The sequence below is a fragment of the Lucilia cuprina genome, chromosome 5 (assembly GCF_022045245.1).
Source record: "Lucilia cuprina isolate Lc7/37 chromosome 5, ASM2204524v1, whole genome shotgun sequence".
Classification (NCBI taxonomy): domain Eukaryota; kingdom Metazoa; phylum Arthropoda; class Insecta; order Diptera; family Calliphoridae; genus Lucilia; species Lucilia cuprina.
The window spans coordinates 22,206,239-22,226,645 of record NC_060953.1 but is presented as its reverse complement, the minus strand read 5'-3'; the positions used below and the strand labels follow the sequence as shown (position 1 = coordinate 22,226,645).

Genomic DNA, 20,407 nt, shown 5'->3' with positions numbered 1-20,407 from the left:
AAAAATTAAATGTTATTCATAACTGTTATTATTCAATTTATATTTATTTGAAAAATTTTTCCTTGTCAATAAATATTTTCTAGCAGCAAATGTTATTTTTTAAACTATTTGAATTATTATAGAAAGAATGGTCAATAATGTACTCAATCTTATAGGAATGAATAGATAAATGTTGGTTCTTTTAACGCATTGGGACCAAAATTAGTAAAAAGATTTTGGTTCCAACTTATAAAACTTCATTATGTCGAAATTTATAGCTATATTGTTTTTTTAAGCGATGTACAATAAAAAAGTTTGTTAGAACCTAAAGTAAAACATAGAAATACTGTTATGACAACGAAAAAAAAAATTATTTTTTTCGTTGTCTATAACTGTTATCAAAAAAATGAAACAAATAAAAATTAAAATCAAATAGTTTGGATAAAATCAATAGTTCGGAAAAAAAAAGACTTAACCGACAAAAACAAAATTTTACAGGAGAGTATTTTTTTAATTATCTTCGAAGTAGGACAAAGCATTACTCCAAAACTCCGTTAATAAATACTATTACATCTAAAATATGGGATGCAGTTTGTTTCGATTTTATATTGACGCTTTATTCGATTTTTTTTGTCGCTTACGTCTTTTTTGCCGAGACAAATTTTTGTCATATAAACAATGTTGAGGCGGTTACGTCTAAATTCTCTGTTTAAAAATATTTTTTTTTATATCTTTATATAATTTTTATAAATCTGAAATTTAATAGTGTAATAAATACGTTTTTATAAGATTTTAAGATCATCTAGCGATGTCTGTAATTCAGTCTTTTTGTTGAAAACCGGATAGGTTCCGCACGTTATGAGATAAAGTGATGAAATTCTCTAAAAATGCTTATTGATGACAAATATTGTTTTGTGTTAATAATGGGCAAAAACGGTTCATGGTTTCACTTATCCTCAATACAAGTACCTCCCGGGAAATAGTCAAAACATTAATAAATATGTTGTTTATGTTGCAATCGCTATAAAATTTTGCAGATGTCTGTTGTATATACCTGTAATTTATGTTGGGAAGTATTACAGATATCAGGCAATATTTGACCCTAGCCTTTATATATGGATCCTATAAGACAATGATTTTTTCCATACAGAAAATAAGTTTACAGTTAATAAATCTTTCAAAAATTAAAAAGGTATGATGAAATTCTACAAAAAAAACATTTGTTTTTAAAACTAATAACGCATTTAAATTCTATAGACCTCGGTCCACAATTGACCAAATACCTCATTAAAACCCATTCTGAAAAACACCCTGATGTCCACATTAATATCCATACATTATAGTACAATTCGCCTTATATCGAATAAATAAGTAATAAGTAAGTTGATTCATTAAGAGTCCATATACAGGTCCGCCTTCCGAAATCCACAAATTTACAAACAAATATAAGAGTTGGTTAAATGGAAATAACAAAAATGTAATTAGTAATTAAAATGAATTAAATTCATAAAAAGTTATAGAAAATTATAAATTTTAGCACATAAATTGTAATGGCATAGTGATAATTATATGAATTTATTGCAATTATACTCAGATATGTGGCATTTCATTCACAAAAAATTTAATTCGTTAATTTGATTAAATTTTTCTATTAATTTAATATATTTTAAAAGAAAATTTAGACGTAACCGACACCTTGCTGTTACAAAATTCATAAACAGAAAACAAATGTGTACTTACGTCTTTTTTCTTTTTCTTGTAAAGTTGAAACCATTGGATCTATTGCTATGAAATTTTCAGAGTTGATGCTAATAGACCTAAATTATCGATTTCAATAAAAAAACGAAAAACGAAAATCTAGTCGCTTACGTCCATTTTGCAAAAAGGGCTCGATATCATAAAACTTATAACTCTTATGTCCTTGTTTAAAACAAAATAAGTTTCTAAATATTAACACAACAATTTAACAAACAAATATCAACATACATTTAAAAAAAATTATTCTAATATTTATTTAGTTTTAATTAAATCATATTTTTCTTATAATAAAGATATTTTATTTTTCGATATAATGGGATTCATTTCAAGTCCATGGAAAATTTGGGAAGTTAAAGTCTTAAAGTCATTAGTATCCAATAGAGAAAAATGCATTTTTCGATTCATATTTTTTAATTTAAATATAAAAGTTACTTATGACACGAATAGGGTTGTCTTCGATTTAAGAATAAAATTACTCAAAATTCAAATATTGAAAAAATAACATCATGCCATGACTTTAACTGCAACAAAATATCTTTGTAACATACCCTGAAAAATTCATTCGTATTTGAAATATATTTTCTTATTTTTTAAATTATAAAACTCAAGAATAATTTTTATTGTTCAAACCAAAGTATAACAAGTAGTCCGCCTCTCATATACCGGAAATTACTCTCTCACATCTACGAGTGAGAAATTTAAACTTGTCAAAACACTCAAATGTTTAACTTACTTTTTTGGCCACTTTTAAGAATTGTACGCTAAATTACTGTTGTGCACAAAAAATCTATATTTTTTTAAATAATTTTATCTCACTTTTAGCACGAAATTTTTTTTAATTTTCTTAAACTAGAAAAAAAAAATATTTTTTTTCTATTGACATATCATTTTTGTTCTTGTTGAATTTTAATTTACATACAGAGTTTCAATTTTTGGTATTGAAAATTCGAACAAATTTAAAATTTTAACTTTTTTATAAAACTTTGTGTGTTTAGAATGTTCCAATACATATACATTTTTGTTACTAAAACATATTTAGAGTTAGGTACTTTTTCACTAACTCATGCTTAGAGGTAGGTACTGCTGTGAAATAATCGGACTACTTGTTATACTTTGGTTCAAAAAAAAAAAAAAAAACTCAATAATAAATTTTGTTATGCAATGAAAAAAGTGAAACTCACTATTATTTTAACAAAACTTTAAACTTAACATATCATTAAGGGTTTTCATTTAAACGCTTAAATTTCCCATTTGTGCAAGTGGGCAAGTTTATTCGACTTGTTTCATGAAATCCCTGTTCAAATTCTGTTCAATTACAATATTTATAAACACTTAAATACAATGTCAAACAAAATCAAAAAATAATAAATAAATTATTTTAATAAAAAATTTTACAAAACATGTTTAAAATGTGAATATTCAAGTCCATAAATTCAAAAGTGAACAATAGCGAACGGATTTATTAAATGCACAATGTGTTTGCGCAAGTTTGCCAGTCTAAATAGTCGCTCACACTTATAAGGGTTGTGCAAATCAAGTCAATTGCTAGAATGGAAACATGCACAGGTTGCACAGTTTACGAGGGTTTTGAACGTTTAAATGAATACCCTTATTATTACTTTGTGAGTAATATAAATAAATCTAAAAAATAATGATTAAAATTAAGTTTTTTAAGTAAAATTTAAAAAATAAAAAAATACATGTTTTGAAAATGCATATTGTGTAAATAATATTGGTACATTCGGATCTTATATTAATGGAACATTTCAAAAACTTTAGTGGTGTAGGGTATATTGACTTACAGTATCAAACGCTTTGCTTAGATCGGGTGTTATTATTAGAGTTTTTACGTATATTTTATGTTAAGATGTGCTACTACCAGAATGAAACCCAAAGTGACAGTTACTAAGCAAACATCTATAGTTTAAATACCCTAGAATCTGTTCATTTAAAACTAATTCGAATTTGTTCGATTTGGACGTCAATAAAATTGTATTTTAAATATGAAGTAGAAAAATTTCAATAAATGGGTATATTATTTTAAAAAATTTTGCTGGAATAATCATAATGACACTAAAGTGGCTCCTACAAAATTTGAGTACTCTAACAGTTATATTATCTCAAGCAAAACGAATTTTTGTATTTAATTAACATGGGAGATGCCGCTCCCCTCATGGGTAGTTTGCCAATTTATTACCCAAAATATTTACATGGATGTTAAAGCTTTTCGTGCAAAATTTTAATATTCTAACTGTATTAGTTTCCAAGATAAATGAATTTTGGTATTTAATTTATATGGGAGGTGCCACGCCCCATAACGCTATCCGCCCAATTTTTATCCTAAATAATCAAATTGACCCTAAAGTGGTTCCGACAAAATTTGAGGACTCTAACTGTTATATTATCTCAAATTTATATTTTCTTAAATTGGGCGTGGCTCCTTGTCCACATGAAATTTCAGAATAAAAGTATCCTATATACAGGAACACGCTGTGAAAATTTCAAGAAAATCGGTTCAGCCGTTTAGTAGGCTATAACGTTTAAACATACAAACAAATACACATTCATTTTTATAAATAGATAAACTGCAAGGATACATTTTTTGTAATGGATCTGATATGGTAGTCGGAATTTCTAAAGTATTAGGTTTGTTGATGGATATTATTTGATTTGAAGTCTTTTCCATATTTTATTAGATTCCTTTTTTACCAAATATGTTTGAAACTTTGCATGAACAGAATAATATTTAACAATAACATTATCATTTTTGTTAAATACATTTTTCTTAAACCCTTATGATTATTTATTTGAATTTTCTGTTCTTTTCATATCCTTCACCTTCGTGAAGGGTAATTTCTTTAATATAATTTTCCGACCCTATAAAGTACATGCTTTCGAGAAGATCGCTATTTAAAATCAGCAAAATCGGTCGGTAAATAACGGAGATATGAGCAAAAATCTGAGACAACCTCTGAAAATTTCACCAAAAAATGTCATATTTTTTCATGCATTGTTAAATAAGCAACAACAACACTGTATATTAGAAAAAGATGTACACGTGTGTGTAGATGTATTTGGTTTTTCAGCTGTGTATTATGTTTTGTATGTTGGATGCTGTTGGCGTCATTGTGTTGTGTATTTTTTTGTCTTTGTGAATTCTGTTCTGTTCGTATATTTGAATGTAGGTTGGTTTTATTGCGTTGTTTTTTTTTTGGTTTTGTTTTTCTGTGTTTTTCGTTTGTATGTTTAGATGTCTGTTGGTTTAGATGCCTGGTGTATTTTGTTTTTTATTTCGTTTAGTGTTGTTGTTTATTTTGTTTTGCTTTTGGTGTAAGAATAATGTAGTCGGGAACAAATTTATAAAACTAATATGTTTAAAATACACTATGTTGAAGGGTATATAAGATTTCCCACAGCTTAATATAGCACTCTTATTTTTTTGCAAAGTTTTTAATATAGGACATTTTCTTTTTTCAAAACGCGCGAAAAATTCACGTAAAACATATATAATAGCATTACTTGTCGTATTCGTACTCGACTCATTTACTGGTGCTATCAACTCCTACTAAAACTACTACTATATGTGTCCTAAATCATACTTCCTTTGTTCTAGGCCACGGAACTAGTTCCTGCTGAATTGGATTTGAACGGGTTAATACTAAACATCTGCATGGGTACACTTGTTCTTAAATTCACAGTACTGCATAGTATCAAAATACACGTACACTATTGTGAAAATATAAAACAAGTATGTGCAGGATGTGTAGGTTCGAACAAATGAGTTATAATCACACAGTGCTACCTAACCATAGTACGGCTCTAGTGTTGTTTTGAATGTGAAGATTTTCGGCTATTTACATATACACAACACGATCGTAAACGATCTTAACAATTGCGTAAAAAATACAAAAAAATTATTTAGTTGCTTCAAAGCATGTTGATGTCGCTTTGTTTCAGAAGTTACAATTTATTTCAAATTATGAAGTTTATTACAAATTATGGAATACAAATTATGAGGGAACAAATTTAAAAAATATTTTATAGCCATTGATTATTTCCATTTTGTCGATTAAAAGTAAACTCTAAATTATACTAATTGTATTTTATTCTTTTAACAATGCATTTTGTTTAAATTAAAACAAATTCTATAAAATCACATATACTTAAGTTGTCTCGAAACATTTTGAAACAGATCATAAATTATTCCAATTTGTTTTTCACTCTTAACTCGATTGTCTCTTTTTCTTTTGTATGTGTTTGATTTTACACATTAATTTTTGTGTGTAGATGATCAACTGCTGTTTTAACTTCGGTCGCACTACGGACAGTATTCATAAAATAAGCGAGTGACTTCATTTTTAAATCAAATCAAAAGTAAATCATTTTTAACGCACTCGTGCAGATGTCTAGATAATATAAAATATTCGCAAGATTTAACAATTTCTTCCCAATCCCTAGATTGCCTTTTCCACCAACAGCATTCACGAGCAATTAATTTTTACAACACCCATATGAGAAGCGTCCAAAAAATTTACTTTATCTGTTGTTAATTCTTTCGATAACACATCCTTCATTGTCACGTTGTTTATTTTCTCAAAGTCCAAAAAAATCTATTTCACCTTTAAGGTTGACTAAATAATTAATTTACACGTTGTCGGATATTGCACAGAAAAAGTAATTTTTTCTTTGAACAAAATTCACACTTTTCCAACGACGGTTTAAAACCAGCATCGTTTAAAATATCAAGAACCCGCTCAAGCCTTTCCACATGCAATTCTCTATTGGATGAACTGATAAAAAAAAAACTTCATATAACCCTGCTAAAAAAGAATCCATAATCCTTTGGAAAATAGCAGGTACTGAAGCCAAACCATAAATCTGCCTAGTGTACTGAAACAGACCCTTTGAAGTAGAAATAGTAGTATATTTTCTGGATTCTTGATCTAATTAAATTTGTTGATAGGCCATGTAAAATATCCTCAATACGAGGCAATAGGTATTTTTCAACATTTAAATAAGGATTAAGGGTAACTTTAAATTTCTCACAAATTCTAATTCTCGCGTTTTTCTTCACGATGGGTTCAATAGGAGTACCCCATTCACAATAACCAACTGGTTGCAAAATATTCATTCTTACTAGGTCATCTATTTCTTTTTCCACTTTGTCCGTAACAGCCAAAGGCCTCCTTTAACAAACCTAAGCTACTGTCAAAAAGATTCTTAAATATTTCAATAATTTGTTCTGTGGTTGACATAGGTAACGAATAATTTTATTTACAAATTTTCTTCACAAAATTGATTTCAACAAACAGACAAAAGGACACTTATTTATAATGATATATAATTTATATTTATACAATTTCTATCATGTGTGAAAATGTCTTTTTTATGTGTATTTTAGGTGGAAATGAAAATAATGAATTTTATATTGGACATGATAATGGAAATGTCTTATTATCCAAATCTTTAAACTGGGAGTTTCAAAAATTTTATAATTTAACTATAAGCGTCGCTGATGGAACAAATGTTGTTAAAACTAAATTATATGTCCATGTGGTTGATACGAATGACAACAGGCCACAGTTCACAAAAGAATTATATATTGTTAATATCTCTGAAAGTGTCAAAGAAGAATCAATAATAATGCAGTTACATGCAACTGATGACGACGAAGAAAAGAAAATATTTTACACATTACATGGTTCTAAAGATCCATCATCTTTACATTTTTTTCGTATAGATTCGGTAACAGGAAATGTCATAGTAACGCAAAGACTAGACTATGAAAGGATAAAACGTCATGTGTTAACTGTCATTGCAAAGGATCAGGGAACACCAGCTAAAAGAAATTATGCAAAAATAATTATCAATGTATATGATCACAATGATCATTACCCTGAATTTACGAGCAAACTACTCCAAACTAAAATTCCGGAAAGCTCAGCAATTAAATCTAAAGTTGCACAACTAAACGCAATAGATCGAGACAGCGGAAAGAATGGTGAAATTAGATATTATATTGTGAGTGGTAATGTAGGAAATATTTTCGAGATAGATAACATTCTTGGAACAATATATCTTTCACAAAACCTTGACATACTGCAGATGCAAGAATATATGCTACAAGTGAAAGCAGTAGATTGTGGAAATCCTCCATTAGCATCTCAAATACCAGTTCATATAATTGTAACAATGTCAGATAATGATCCTCCAAAATTTAATTCACTTACATCATCAATTGAGTTATATGAAAATCTTCCTGTAGGGTATTTCGTAACTAAATTGGAGACCAGATCATCGTCTTCCGTTTTTTATAATATAGTTGAAGGAAACGATGAAGGCTTTTTTTATATTAACCCCTCCACTGGCGTTATATTGGTGAATTCAAAAATTGATTACGAAAAAAATAGGTAAACTATAACTTATAACTATATTTTTTATGTAAAAATATATAACATGTAAATATGTTTTTTAAGGCAGTTTAATCTAACAATAAAGGGAACGAATATGGCGTCGGCATCATCAATTCATAATGCTATAGTTCACATTTTAGATGTTAACGATAATATTCCAGTTTTTATTCAAACAGACTATTATGGCAAAATATCAGAATCCTCCGAACCAGGAACTTATGTCTATTGCAACGATAGTCAAAACAGGTAATTTTTGCATGTGCATATGATTTACAAATTGTACGTATAAATATAAAAATCACTTTTACGTTATCTTCTATATTTTGCATAACTTAAAATTTTTATCTGTACAATCCGGACAAATTTGTTTATACAAAAACGGTTTTCCGTTTTTAAGTAATTCCACTAGTACTAATACTAGAACAGCAGACAATAGTACAAATGGGTTTAGAGTTTATATGAAAAAATACTGGTACTAGAAGTAGCTGCAGACTGATTTTTATAAGGCATGTGTTGGAAAAAATAAGTTTCTATAATTATTAAAATGTAATTTTCAAACGTTTAGTAAGCAATATACAATATTTTCTAATATGTCCTTTCCAAACAGAGGATAAATAGTGAATTATTGCATGCAGCTCCCTATGTAAGTAAGTCTATTAAATTTAAGATTAATATTTGATTTATAGTATGGCAAATATTTTTAAAAAAGAAATGGCGATACTGAAATGGAATAAGGATAGAACCGGAATTTTTCGAACTTTAATTTCAAATTGTAAGGAAATATATTTATTAACAACATTTTGTATTCAAATTCTTTGGTACTTTTGTAAATAAAACCTTATAAAAACTGGTTGTGTAGTAATTTCTAAATGAAACCACATAGAAGGATTACAAAGGAGCAAAACCACCAAATATGGGGAGTTTTTGTGAATATTAATACTAGTAGTAAACTGGTTCCAAAGGATCGAATTGTTTCTAAGATTACTAGTATAAATCTATAACTAATTGTACTAGTAATTTTTTAAACACACTCAATGTTAATTTGAGCATTAAGATGGTATAGGAAATTTAACAGTTGGGAATTCTACTGGTTATTTTGATACTAGTATACCAAACTAGTACTAGTTGCATTTCCTGCAGGGATGTTTTGTTATTCATACTTATATTCACATTTTGCGCTATAATTTCAGATTCGGTTCATTTTTTCTCAAGCGTGTTTGTCTAATGAAGCATGAAGCCAAGTGTAATGTTTTTAAATAATAAACTTACATATAAAACAATAACTTTAAAGGATGGTTGCACAAAAATTCCAGGTTCAACGATTTACGACATTAAAAAAAATAAGGAGAAGATAAAACAAATATTTCGAATAGCTATAATGAACCCGGTAACATATGAACCCAAGTAATATAATAAACGCTGTTTCCGCTTTATCTGGTATACTGCTTTTAACCATGATATCGACTCAACGTTTCAAAGTTTTTTGTAGAAGGTCAATAGGACTTACGTGTCACATAGCTAAGCTTTCCTGGTTTGGATATAAATATCCTGGCGTATACATACATATATCAATTTCGAGTATGCAGTGAAAATCTGTGATAGATGTACGGAATCCAGCCATGGCACTTGTGAATATTTCTTCTATTGCGTATATCCTATTTATTTCGACATTGAAAGGTGTCCTGACCTAAATGGTTATTTAGTAAATTTCAGAACATTGTCCAAGTACACTGGTCTGAATTTTTTTGCGCCCCTCAAATTTGAAGAAGTAATAGATTTATTACTTTTGAATGCAGGTGTGGAATGCAGGTGTGGAACTTTTTTTCGCAAAAGTTTGCGTATATCCTTTTTATTTCGACATTGAAAGGTGTCCTGAAAATGGTTATTTAGTAAAGTTCAGAACATTGTCCAAGTACACTGGTCTAAATTTTTTTACGCCCCCTCAAACTTGAAGAAGTAATAGATTTATTACTTTTGAATCCAGGTGTGGTAACAAATAATTTTATCATGTCTACTTTTTTCGCATAAGTTTAATCTAAAGAAAAATTTTAAAATATGGACAAATTTTAATTAAAGGAGGTATCAGTTCAATATGATCATGTTTTCAGCACTAAACAATCCATGAGGGATTGTCTCCTGCGATTGATGTTTCTGCTAATCGAAGCTACATGGTAGTAGTTGGCATCACAACCTATGACAATTTTCTTTGCTTTTTTTGTGCCTCTTTAACCAGTTTCATCCAATCCGAAGGTAGCCGTCTAATTTCGATGGAGGTTTGACTTCTCCGGGTAGCCTGAATTGCATTTTGGAGTTAGTATGATTGGTGGCACTGTAGTGTCCTTATCAGTGTACCTTTCCATTTATGAAAAGCACCACTGTTCTTTCTACTGGCGAATGAGAGGTTTCCGCTCCGCTTTTAGGATTTGACTCCTCAATGTAAAAATTACTGGCTTTGGGTATTTTAGTGTCCTTTTCGGGCTTGTTGTAATACCCCTTGCAATTGACACCTTGCCAATTTTGAATATAAATAAATAAGGAAATAAATAAGCCTTACTTTTGTTATTGACAAGACTAGCCATGGAGTTCTGGTCAATACCTATTACAAATAGAATTCTTTTCTGTAAAATACAACAATTTTCCTACGGTTAGCTCAGCATTTTAGACCAAGAATTTCCATTATACACTCTTTATCTGTTTTTTTATGTAGACAGTGGACAATATTCCAAGGTGGTGGACAATCTGGACAGTTGTTCCATCACCGCCCCTCCGCGCTCAGTATTAAAAAAAATAAACTTAATTTTTAAACACCAAAAATTATGTGCTTTAAATCAGTCGCTGCGGTTTCAGACATATTTACATTATAGTTACAAAATAATCAATTTATAAATAATTTAAATACTCAGACACCGCTTAACAGTGAAAATGTATTGATAATAAAAAACAATATGCCTATTTTTTCTATTTTATGAACTTAAAACTAATTTTTATCCATTTTAAATTTAATTTTTAGTTTAATTTTCTTAAAAACTTTGGATGCAGATGCTGGTCAAAATAGCATTTTAGAATTCACTATATTGGATGAAATATCACGTCAATATTTTGAAATAGATTCAACAACAGGGACGATAAAGCTTTTGCAGAAATTAGATTATGAATCTAAAACTAATTTCAAATTTAATGTTGTGGTAAGTTATTTTATTTATTTATTACACTGAAATTTACACATAAATAATATAAATAATCTACATGAACTTTTTTGTTCCAATTGTTCGGGGATATTTTGAATAACATTTTAAAAAAAGTAGGGGAATGTAGTTAACCATGCCTGCACAGTTAGACTGGATTCTGAGCTACATATCGGTTATTGTGTTGTGTTTTAAAAAAACTATTAATTTTGTCGAAAAATAATGAATTTTAGATAGCTAAATTAAAATTGGTACATAGCTTCTTCTTAGCATAATTAGTAAGGAATAAAAAGTCACGTCGTATGCGTTTTGATGTTAGTACATTTTCTATAGAGATTTTTTTTAAATATATAAAAAATTAGACGACATAATCTCCCAAATATTTGCACTAAATTTTATTGAAATCAGACTAAGACTTTAACAAGCTCTAATATAGACAACAGACTTTAATTTCTTTCTAATATACCATAGTGTTTTTACTCTTTTGCGTTCCCACGACAATTGGATCTTCGCTCCGGAACGACCCGAGTCATACTCGGCCAAAGATTGTCAACCCAGCGACAGCTGTATCAACCGAAAGTTTTTTCCCCAAGAAAGAACTATCGGCCACAGTCGAGCTGTTACAACAACAACAACAACTCTTTTGAAAATTAAAAATTGATACAAAATAATTAAAGATAGAGTCTGATTTTATTTAAATTTGGTGGGAATATTCAATAACAGATATACAGACATTAAACTGTGAAACCGTGTGTAAGCATATATCAACTGCTTATGATCACAATCTATATTAAGATTAGAAAATATTAGTGCAATGGAAAAATAATGCATTAATAATAATGCAGTATCATTATTATAATTAATAATACTAAAAAATATTCTTCAACAAAAATGCAGAAATTATAATAACATTAAAATGCGTACGACGCATATTTAAGAAAAATATTCGCAAAAAAAAACTGATTTTTGTATCCTCTGACATCTAATATCTCGCTTTGCGCCCAAGATATGTCCGATGACTTTTAACCCCTATTTATACAAAGGAGAAGCTATGTGCCAATTTTAATTTAGCTATCTGAAATTCCCCAGATTGCTCATCTTTTTGCCTATTTTTCCTGGAATATGTATAATAAAAATATATGTATTATTATTTAATAATATTGATTTAGTAGAGCCATTATTGAAAAAGATTAACTCTTGCTATTCCCAAAATTTAGTTATTGTAATGAAACTTATATTAAAAACTTAAAGCCAATCCGAACCATTACATAATTTAAGGAGAAAATGTTATGTTCTAAAGAACACACTATTTGTCCATAATATTTATAACTTTTTGGCAACTAAAGAAAATTGCTATTTGTAATACCAACTTTCATGTCAGTTGCGATATTGCTGGCAACTCAACTGAAGCTTAGTTGCTATCCACAATCGATCCATAATTCTACATCAATGTATTGGTCCTTCGTCTACATTAGAAATAGATACAAAACGAATTTTGAAATACATTATTTCTATTTCATAAAACGAATATTTTTTAATTAAGGCAATAAATTTTTAGCACATATTTTAATTTTGAAATATTTATCATTATACTTTTTCATTATAGGTTAACGATAAAGGAAGTCCTAAATTATTTTCTCAAAACTTGGCTAATGTAATAATTAGTGTCATAAATGTCAATGACTGTCCACCTGAGTTTACAAAAAAAGAAATTAATGTAACTCTCTATTTGCCAACTTATGAAGGAGTGAGAGTTGCCCAAATTACAGCTATAGATATGGATTCTAATAACGATTCTGACATTCGTTACGACATTGTTGATGGAAATGTTAATAATAGCTTTGAGATAAACAAATTCACAGGCGAAATAACATTAAGGTATGGTATTATCAACAGTGAAACTTTTTTGGATAATTTTTACAAGGACCAAAAAATGAAAAGTTACACTCATTCGAATGACACCGTGGCCTACTAACCTTGGCACAAACTTCATCTAAATTGATTTTTTGAGGACTTGACCATGTGTCGATAACCAGATATACGAATTTTTGTGTTTTAATGCTAAAACAGTACTGGGACTCCATTATATTTTCCATACAATTTGTCGTTAAATAAAGTTTTAAAATACGGTTGTTAAAATATAAGATATTAAATATAAGATATGTTAAATGTTCTAGTAATTCTACAAAAATTAGCTTTATTTGGCCGTAGCCTCCGTAAAAAATATCCTTAAGAAAATTATTTAAAAATCAATAAACACAAGTTGGAATTAGAGCAAAAAACAATTTAAAGGCATAATTATGAAAATAATCCACATTTTTACTTACTATTCAATGGTGTAGGGTATTATATGGTCGACCAGGCCCGACTGTAGATTCTTACGTTCCCACGACAATCGGTTCTTCGCTCCGGAACGACTCGAAGTTCAACGAACAACGACCAAGGATTGTCAACCCAGCCACACCGACTTTACACGTGTCGCTGCTACAACAACAACAATAGATTCTTACTTGTTTTATTTTGAAAGCATTTATTTTTATGCTCACATTTTTAGATATTCATTCTCATAACTGCGTTATCATACCTTCAAAATATTTTCATACATATTATTAACAAAACCATTTGAATCATATACCGGCGGATAGAGAGGCAGATACAAAAATCACCACTACACACACACTATTGGCATTTTTTCATTGAAATAGCACTGAAAAAATATTTGGTTATTTTTAATTTTGAAGATTAAATTGCATTACTGTAAAATGCGAATATTTATAAACAATGTGTAGTCAATGTACCTAAGAATGATAATTTCTTCACATAGAAACAACATTTCTAATTAAAATGTATAAAAAAAGTATGAAACAAGATTAACTTATTTACTTTCATTGTTATGCATTCTAGAAAATTATTTAGAGTGTACGTTGTTTTTGTAAATTATGCTCTTGCTTTTGCAAGTTGTTTTTTGTTTTTTCAAATTGTGTTTGCAATTTCTTTAACAAAGCGACATCAACCTGCTTTTTTTTATATATTTTTGATGCTCTTGTTTAGAGGTTCGTATGCGATCGTGTTGTGTACATGTAATTTGCCGAAAATCTTCGTTGTCAGAACAATACTAGCGCCGACGTCTGATTTGAATAGGCAACGTAAAATAAAAAGAAATATAATATTAATATTATGGGCCTATATAGTTTTTTTAGAAGTTATGTTTTGAACACATTAAGAAAGCAGGCTACACGAACACAAATGCTGATGTGCTACAGTTGTAGTCGTTTCGTAGCTATTGAATTATTTTAAAGACTACAGCTAAAAAGTAGTAAACTGTAGTCCTAAAGTTTGACATTTTATTAAATATTTCGTCAACATCCATTTTATCTTGAAATACAAAATTAACATTAATATAACATGAAAATACAATAAAATACTTACTAAATGCAGTTAACAAAAAGAATAAAACAATTAAAAATATGAACACCTGTTTCTTATTGATATAAATATATATTACAGTGGTGTCACTTTATAGTTTTTATGGGCGAAATCGATTCACACCGGGAAAAGTTATGAATCAAGATTTAAAACAACCTCGAAAAAATCATAATTGTTTACACTTTCTGATGTAATTTTCTCAAAAAATCTGCAAGATAATTCCATGAAAATCACCATACTTTCGTTTTTGCAGAGCTTGATCCGTGCTGAAAATTGTTAAAATCGGTCTACATTTTCGTATACCTCCCATACAAAAGTACATATTCCGGGAAAATGAGTTTTTTGTTAATAACTTTCGTCACAATGTCGATATCTTCACAAAATTTTACAAACTTAAATTCTATATCAATAGAATTCATTCAGAATTTTTGAATCGGTTCATAATTGGCCATAGCTCCCATACAAAGTCCCCTCCCGAAAATACAGAAATATTACTATGAAATTTTTTTCCGATCGGTTCATAATTGGTGTAGGTATTGCACAAATGCCTAGAAATATTACTGTGAAAGTTTTTTCCGATCGGTCCATAACTGGTCATAGCTCCCATATAGGTCCCCTGCAGAAAATCACTTAAACGCACATAATTCATTATTAAATTAGGATATCCATATACAATTTGTTACAAATATTGCTTTCATATACAGAAATATTACTCTGAAATTTGTTTCCGATCGGTGCATAATTTCATTAAATCGGTTTAGCTCCCATACAAGGTGCCCTCCCGAAAATCACTTAAATGCACATAATTCATTACTAAATTAAGATATCCATATAAAATTTGGTACAAATATAGCTGTTATATACAAAAATATTACTATGAATTTTTTTCCAATCGGTTCATAATTGTTCATAGCTCCCATACAAAAAATCAGTTAAACGCGCATAACTCATTACTAAATTAAGATATCCATTTAAAATTTGGTATAGGTATTGCTCAAATGCCTAGAAACATTACTGTGAATGTTTTTTTCCGATCGGTTCATAATTGGTCAAAGCTCGCATACATATATGAATTCCATATTGATATGAATCCATAAATTAACCAAAAATTGCTCTTATATACATAAATTACACTATAAAATTGTTTTACAATCGGTCCATATTTGGTCATAGCTATCATAGAAAATCACTTAGATTCACAATGAATATAAATAATAATTATATAGATACAGAATTTTGAAGTTTTGCCTTTATATACATAATTGGACATAGCTCCCATGAAAAGTCCTTTTACGAAAATCCCTTAAACGCACATTACTTATTAAAGCTATGAATACAAAATTGTGCTCAAATATTATTTTTGTGTACAAAAATTCTATTTCAAGATTTTTTCACGATCGGTTGAACATTTGTGCTTTAAGAATTTTTTACGATCGGTCTAAAATTAACCGTATTTAACTAATTGCATTATAAATTTGTGTAGACAAATTTTATAGCTAAGCGCTATAAAATATAAAGAAAATGGCGTTTGTAATGTTCAATAAATCTTGGAATTGCAATAGATTTAAATCTTAAGATTTTTCTATTTGACATGAAAAAACTCATTTCTACAAATATTTGAACAATTATAAAAGTGTTAATATAAAAAAGCTGGTGGAGGCTATTTAAGATTCGGCTCAGCCAAAAATAGCAGTCTAACTTGTTACTTTTTACTTTTATAAAAAATAACCATATAAAAAAGTTTAAAGTAATTAAGTTTTAAACTATTATTTTGAGTAAAAATATATATGTTGTAATAATTTACGTACCTATTGTTAATTTATTTCAATATGGTTGTTAGAACTTCTCTCAATAAAGTAAAAATATATATTTGTTAAGCACTTAAATTAAATATTAGCAGTACTGTTTCTTTTTTGTGGTTGACAAAAATGTAAAGTAGCTTAATTGACTGTAGCGACAACAGCAGTCGAGTGGTCTTATAGCTGTGCTGTCATCCAAAGAATCGCCTTCATATAAAGATGTGTATTTCATTTTGGACAGATTGGAGTTGGTAGTCTGCTGTCTTCAATGTGTTCAATGCATTACTGTCACGTTTCATTATTAATTAATATAAGAGATGCTCCTAATTCAAGTTTACGTATTTTTTCAAAAGTTGTTATCCATTCAAATGTTACCTATGCAAACATCCTATATATATAAAACATACTGTTTGTGTGTTTGTTTGTTACGTTTTCACGGCAAAACTTCTGAACTGATTTACATGAAATTTGGACCACTAATAGCCCTAGTCCCAAAAGGAACAATAGGCTATATAAGATCTTGATCGGATGTCACGCCCCTTTTTACGCCCACTTTTTGTAAAACTATTATTACACCAATTTTCCAATAACAATATGCAAAAACTACTAAACCGATTTACCTGAAATTTTGCATACCGATAGTTATAAGCTTGGAAAGAACTATAGGCTATATATAAGATAGTGATCCGATGCCACGCCCTTTTTATAAAATAATCCTTACCTATATATTATCCTATAATTATATGAAAGAGAATATCCGTTTGTTACACTTTAACGGACAACTACTGAACCGATTTACAAGAAATTTAGAACACTAACAGTTCTATTCTAAAGTGGAACAATATGCTGATCCGATTTTCATAAAAACTATTATAATGAATGTTGTGGAATGAACAGTATGAAATATTACATCTTCAAAACCTATAATATGTATTTAATAATAAATTTATATGAGACCCTTTATACTCTTTCACTACATAACCACTAAAACGATTTACATAAAATCCGGCATAGTAATAGGTGTAACCTCAGATGTAAAAAAATACTCTATATTATATTGATTGGATGCTACGCATATTTTTATGGCAACATACAGTATATTTTTGGAATCAAATTATTGATCTTCATTTTATGCTTCATGAAATTTAGCATGACAATAGTTCTATCGTGGTTAGATTAGTTTGAGAAAGAGAATGTTTAATACATCAAATCCAAAAAAATACACCTATATCACTAATTTCAGGAGTGTTGTGATCTTATTGATATGCAATGACTTTTTTCTGTCTACTTTTTGTTACATTTATAATGCTAAAGATTATATCTTAACTCTACTTCTTGTATTATATGAGAATTATTATTTAGTTAAATTTTTAATCAAAAATTTATTTTTATTTGAAAACCCTATAATGTTTAACTAACTTTACGATTACTTAAAATAAAAATCTGTAATCAATTTAATTTATTCATCTAAAGCGTAAAGTCGGTTGCAGATTCGTATATAATACTCCCATCACTTATATTTTCCACCGGAAAACTATTCTTATTTCAAAACCTGTAATCGGCTGTATATCATCAATAACTATTTGAAAACAGAATCGGATGTAATTAACTACAATCAAGAAAAAAACATATGAACATTTTCATCAAAATTATATTGTTGTAGATCCATATATAAGACTCCCATCACTTATATTTTCCACTGGAAATCTATTTTTATTTCAAAACCTGTAATCTGCTGTGTATTAGAAAATAACTATTTTAAATCAGAATCGGGTGTAGTTTCCTACGATCCTAAAATAGGGTAAATGATATATATTATATAACACTTAAATCTATCTAGAAAACCATTCTTATCTCCCCTTAAAATTTCTATTTATATAACTCTTTAAAAATTTACTTTAAAAAAACTCTCAATTCGAGAAAACAATAAAGATGCGCATTAACTAATATTTTCCGTACAAATCGAGTTTTATATCAAAAATATAAAATATAAATTTATTGTTAAATCGAGATAACAATAAAAATCTGTGATCAGTTAAATATACCACGAAAAAATTATCTTGATATAAATTCGGTTGCCATTTTTTAAATGCATCTCAAATCTAAAAAAAAAACATAAAGATATGTAGAATGTCCCGAAATACAGCACCTTTGAAAATCTTATATAAATAGGTGGACCTCTCAAATGATGCATATAAAGCATTGTTCATATAAAATTTGGATGAATTCATCTTTCGATATCTTTTTATAGTTTTAGAAAATTATCCACCAAAAATTCTGCACAAATTTTTCTGTATGTAGCGCCGTATTTATTGCAAGCTTTTTGATTTTGAATAACTTTAGTACACATTTTCCATTTACCATTAACAAATTCCGAAATTTTTTTAATTGGAGGAAGATTTGGATATTTTAATAAGTAAAATTATTTGGGTATGTTTTTTGTATATCTAACGATATTTGACCTTTAAACCTTTATTTCTTTGGATTTAATAAGTAGTGTCTAAATCCAGCCAAAACTTAAGTGTGAATGCATAAAAGCTAATGAATAAAAATAATATTTTTAAACATACTTTTGTATAAATGGATATATTTGAGAAATATGATGAGACAAAAATGGTGGTTTTACTCTTTAATGAACAACTCAAAATTTTTTGTCAAATTAAAAGTTGTTTTGTTTTCTCTGTCAAAATACAAGGACTCTTCAAATTTTTCTAGGAAAGTAATTTTTTTCTTTTTTTTAAGAATTTTGGAATCTTGCAATGAGCCCAAATTTTTCATGATTTTGTCCAGAATTTTTCATAATCGTTTTAGAGTTTCTTCAATTGCATGTAATTTTTCAAATAGCAAGAAAATCGCTTGTAATTTTGAAATCGCTTCTTAAATTTGTCTACAAATTAGTGAAAATTTGCTAATTTAAGCTCAATTTGTAAATTTTTAAAGGACTTTTTTGTCCAGAAACTGACTTTAAGTATTAAACAAAATACGGAAAAATATAATAACTATTTTATCGTTATAAGGTAAATTTTGACATCTATTTATAAATGTATATTCATTACATCTACAAAAATAATCTTTTTAATTTTCGAAGAAACCCGGGCAACGCCGGGTACACGCAGCTAGCTAAAGAATATACCGATAATAGTTTTCCAGATATAAACTTGTTTGTGTGTAATTAGATCCCCCGGGAGGGGGGGGTGGTTCTTGGAACCCCCATATGAATTAATTAGAAACTATTAGAGCTAGAATCTTAAAATTTTACACGAAAAACTTTGTGAACATTTAGAGAAAAATTGGCGGACTTGGGCGGTTTGGCACCTCCCATATCTGAGAAACTATTAAATTTTTCTTAGATTACATTAAATTTTTAATTAACGTTTGAAAAAATCGGTGAAATTGGGAAAAATACATTTCCTATATGGGCGGTATCGCCGTTTTTGGTTAGAGTGGAAAAATAAAATTTGTAAAATAAGTAAATTAACATGACAGGCAAGATTGAAATAATTAAAATTGTAGCATATCTAATTGTCCGAAGCAAGAACAAAATTAAAAATATATTTTCTTGTTTAAATTCTCAGTGTTGTACGGCTGTATTATAGTATGTCGTAATTTGTATACCCTACACCACTTTAATGGTGGGGTATATTGGGTTTGTGCTGATGTTTGTAACGCACAATAATATTGGTCATAGAACCACCGTCAAAGTATACCAATCGGCTCAGAATAATTTTCTGAGTCGATTGAGCTATGTCCGTCCGTCTGCCCGTTCGTCCGTCCGTCCATGTAAACCTTGTAATCAAACTGCAGGTCGCAATTTTGAATATAATTTAATGAAATTTGGAACATGATC

At 28.7% G+C, this 20,407-nt stretch overlaps 1 protein-coding gene across 4 annotated transcripts in view; it reads left to right on the top strand.

Moving 5' to 3' along the window:
- Window positions 1-20,407, top strand: part of LOC111677194 (fat-like cadherin-related tumor suppressor homolog) — a 252,557-nt gene that overhangs the window by 124,465 nt on the left and 107,685 nt on the right. For all 4 annotated transcript variants that reach the window (XM_046951360.1, XM_046951358.1, XM_046951357.1 and 1 more), the window contains 4 exons: window positions 7,139-8,147; window positions 8,214-8,396; window positions 11,161-11,335; window positions 12,942-13,213. In XM_046951360.1, the coding sequence (XP_046807316.1) occupies window positions 7,139-8,147; window positions 8,214-8,396; window positions 11,161-11,335; window positions 12,942-13,213 (1,639 nt within the window). The remainder of the gene's footprint in view (window positions 1-7,138; window positions 8,148-8,213; window positions 8,397-11,160; window positions 11,336-12,941; window positions 13,214-20,407) is intronic.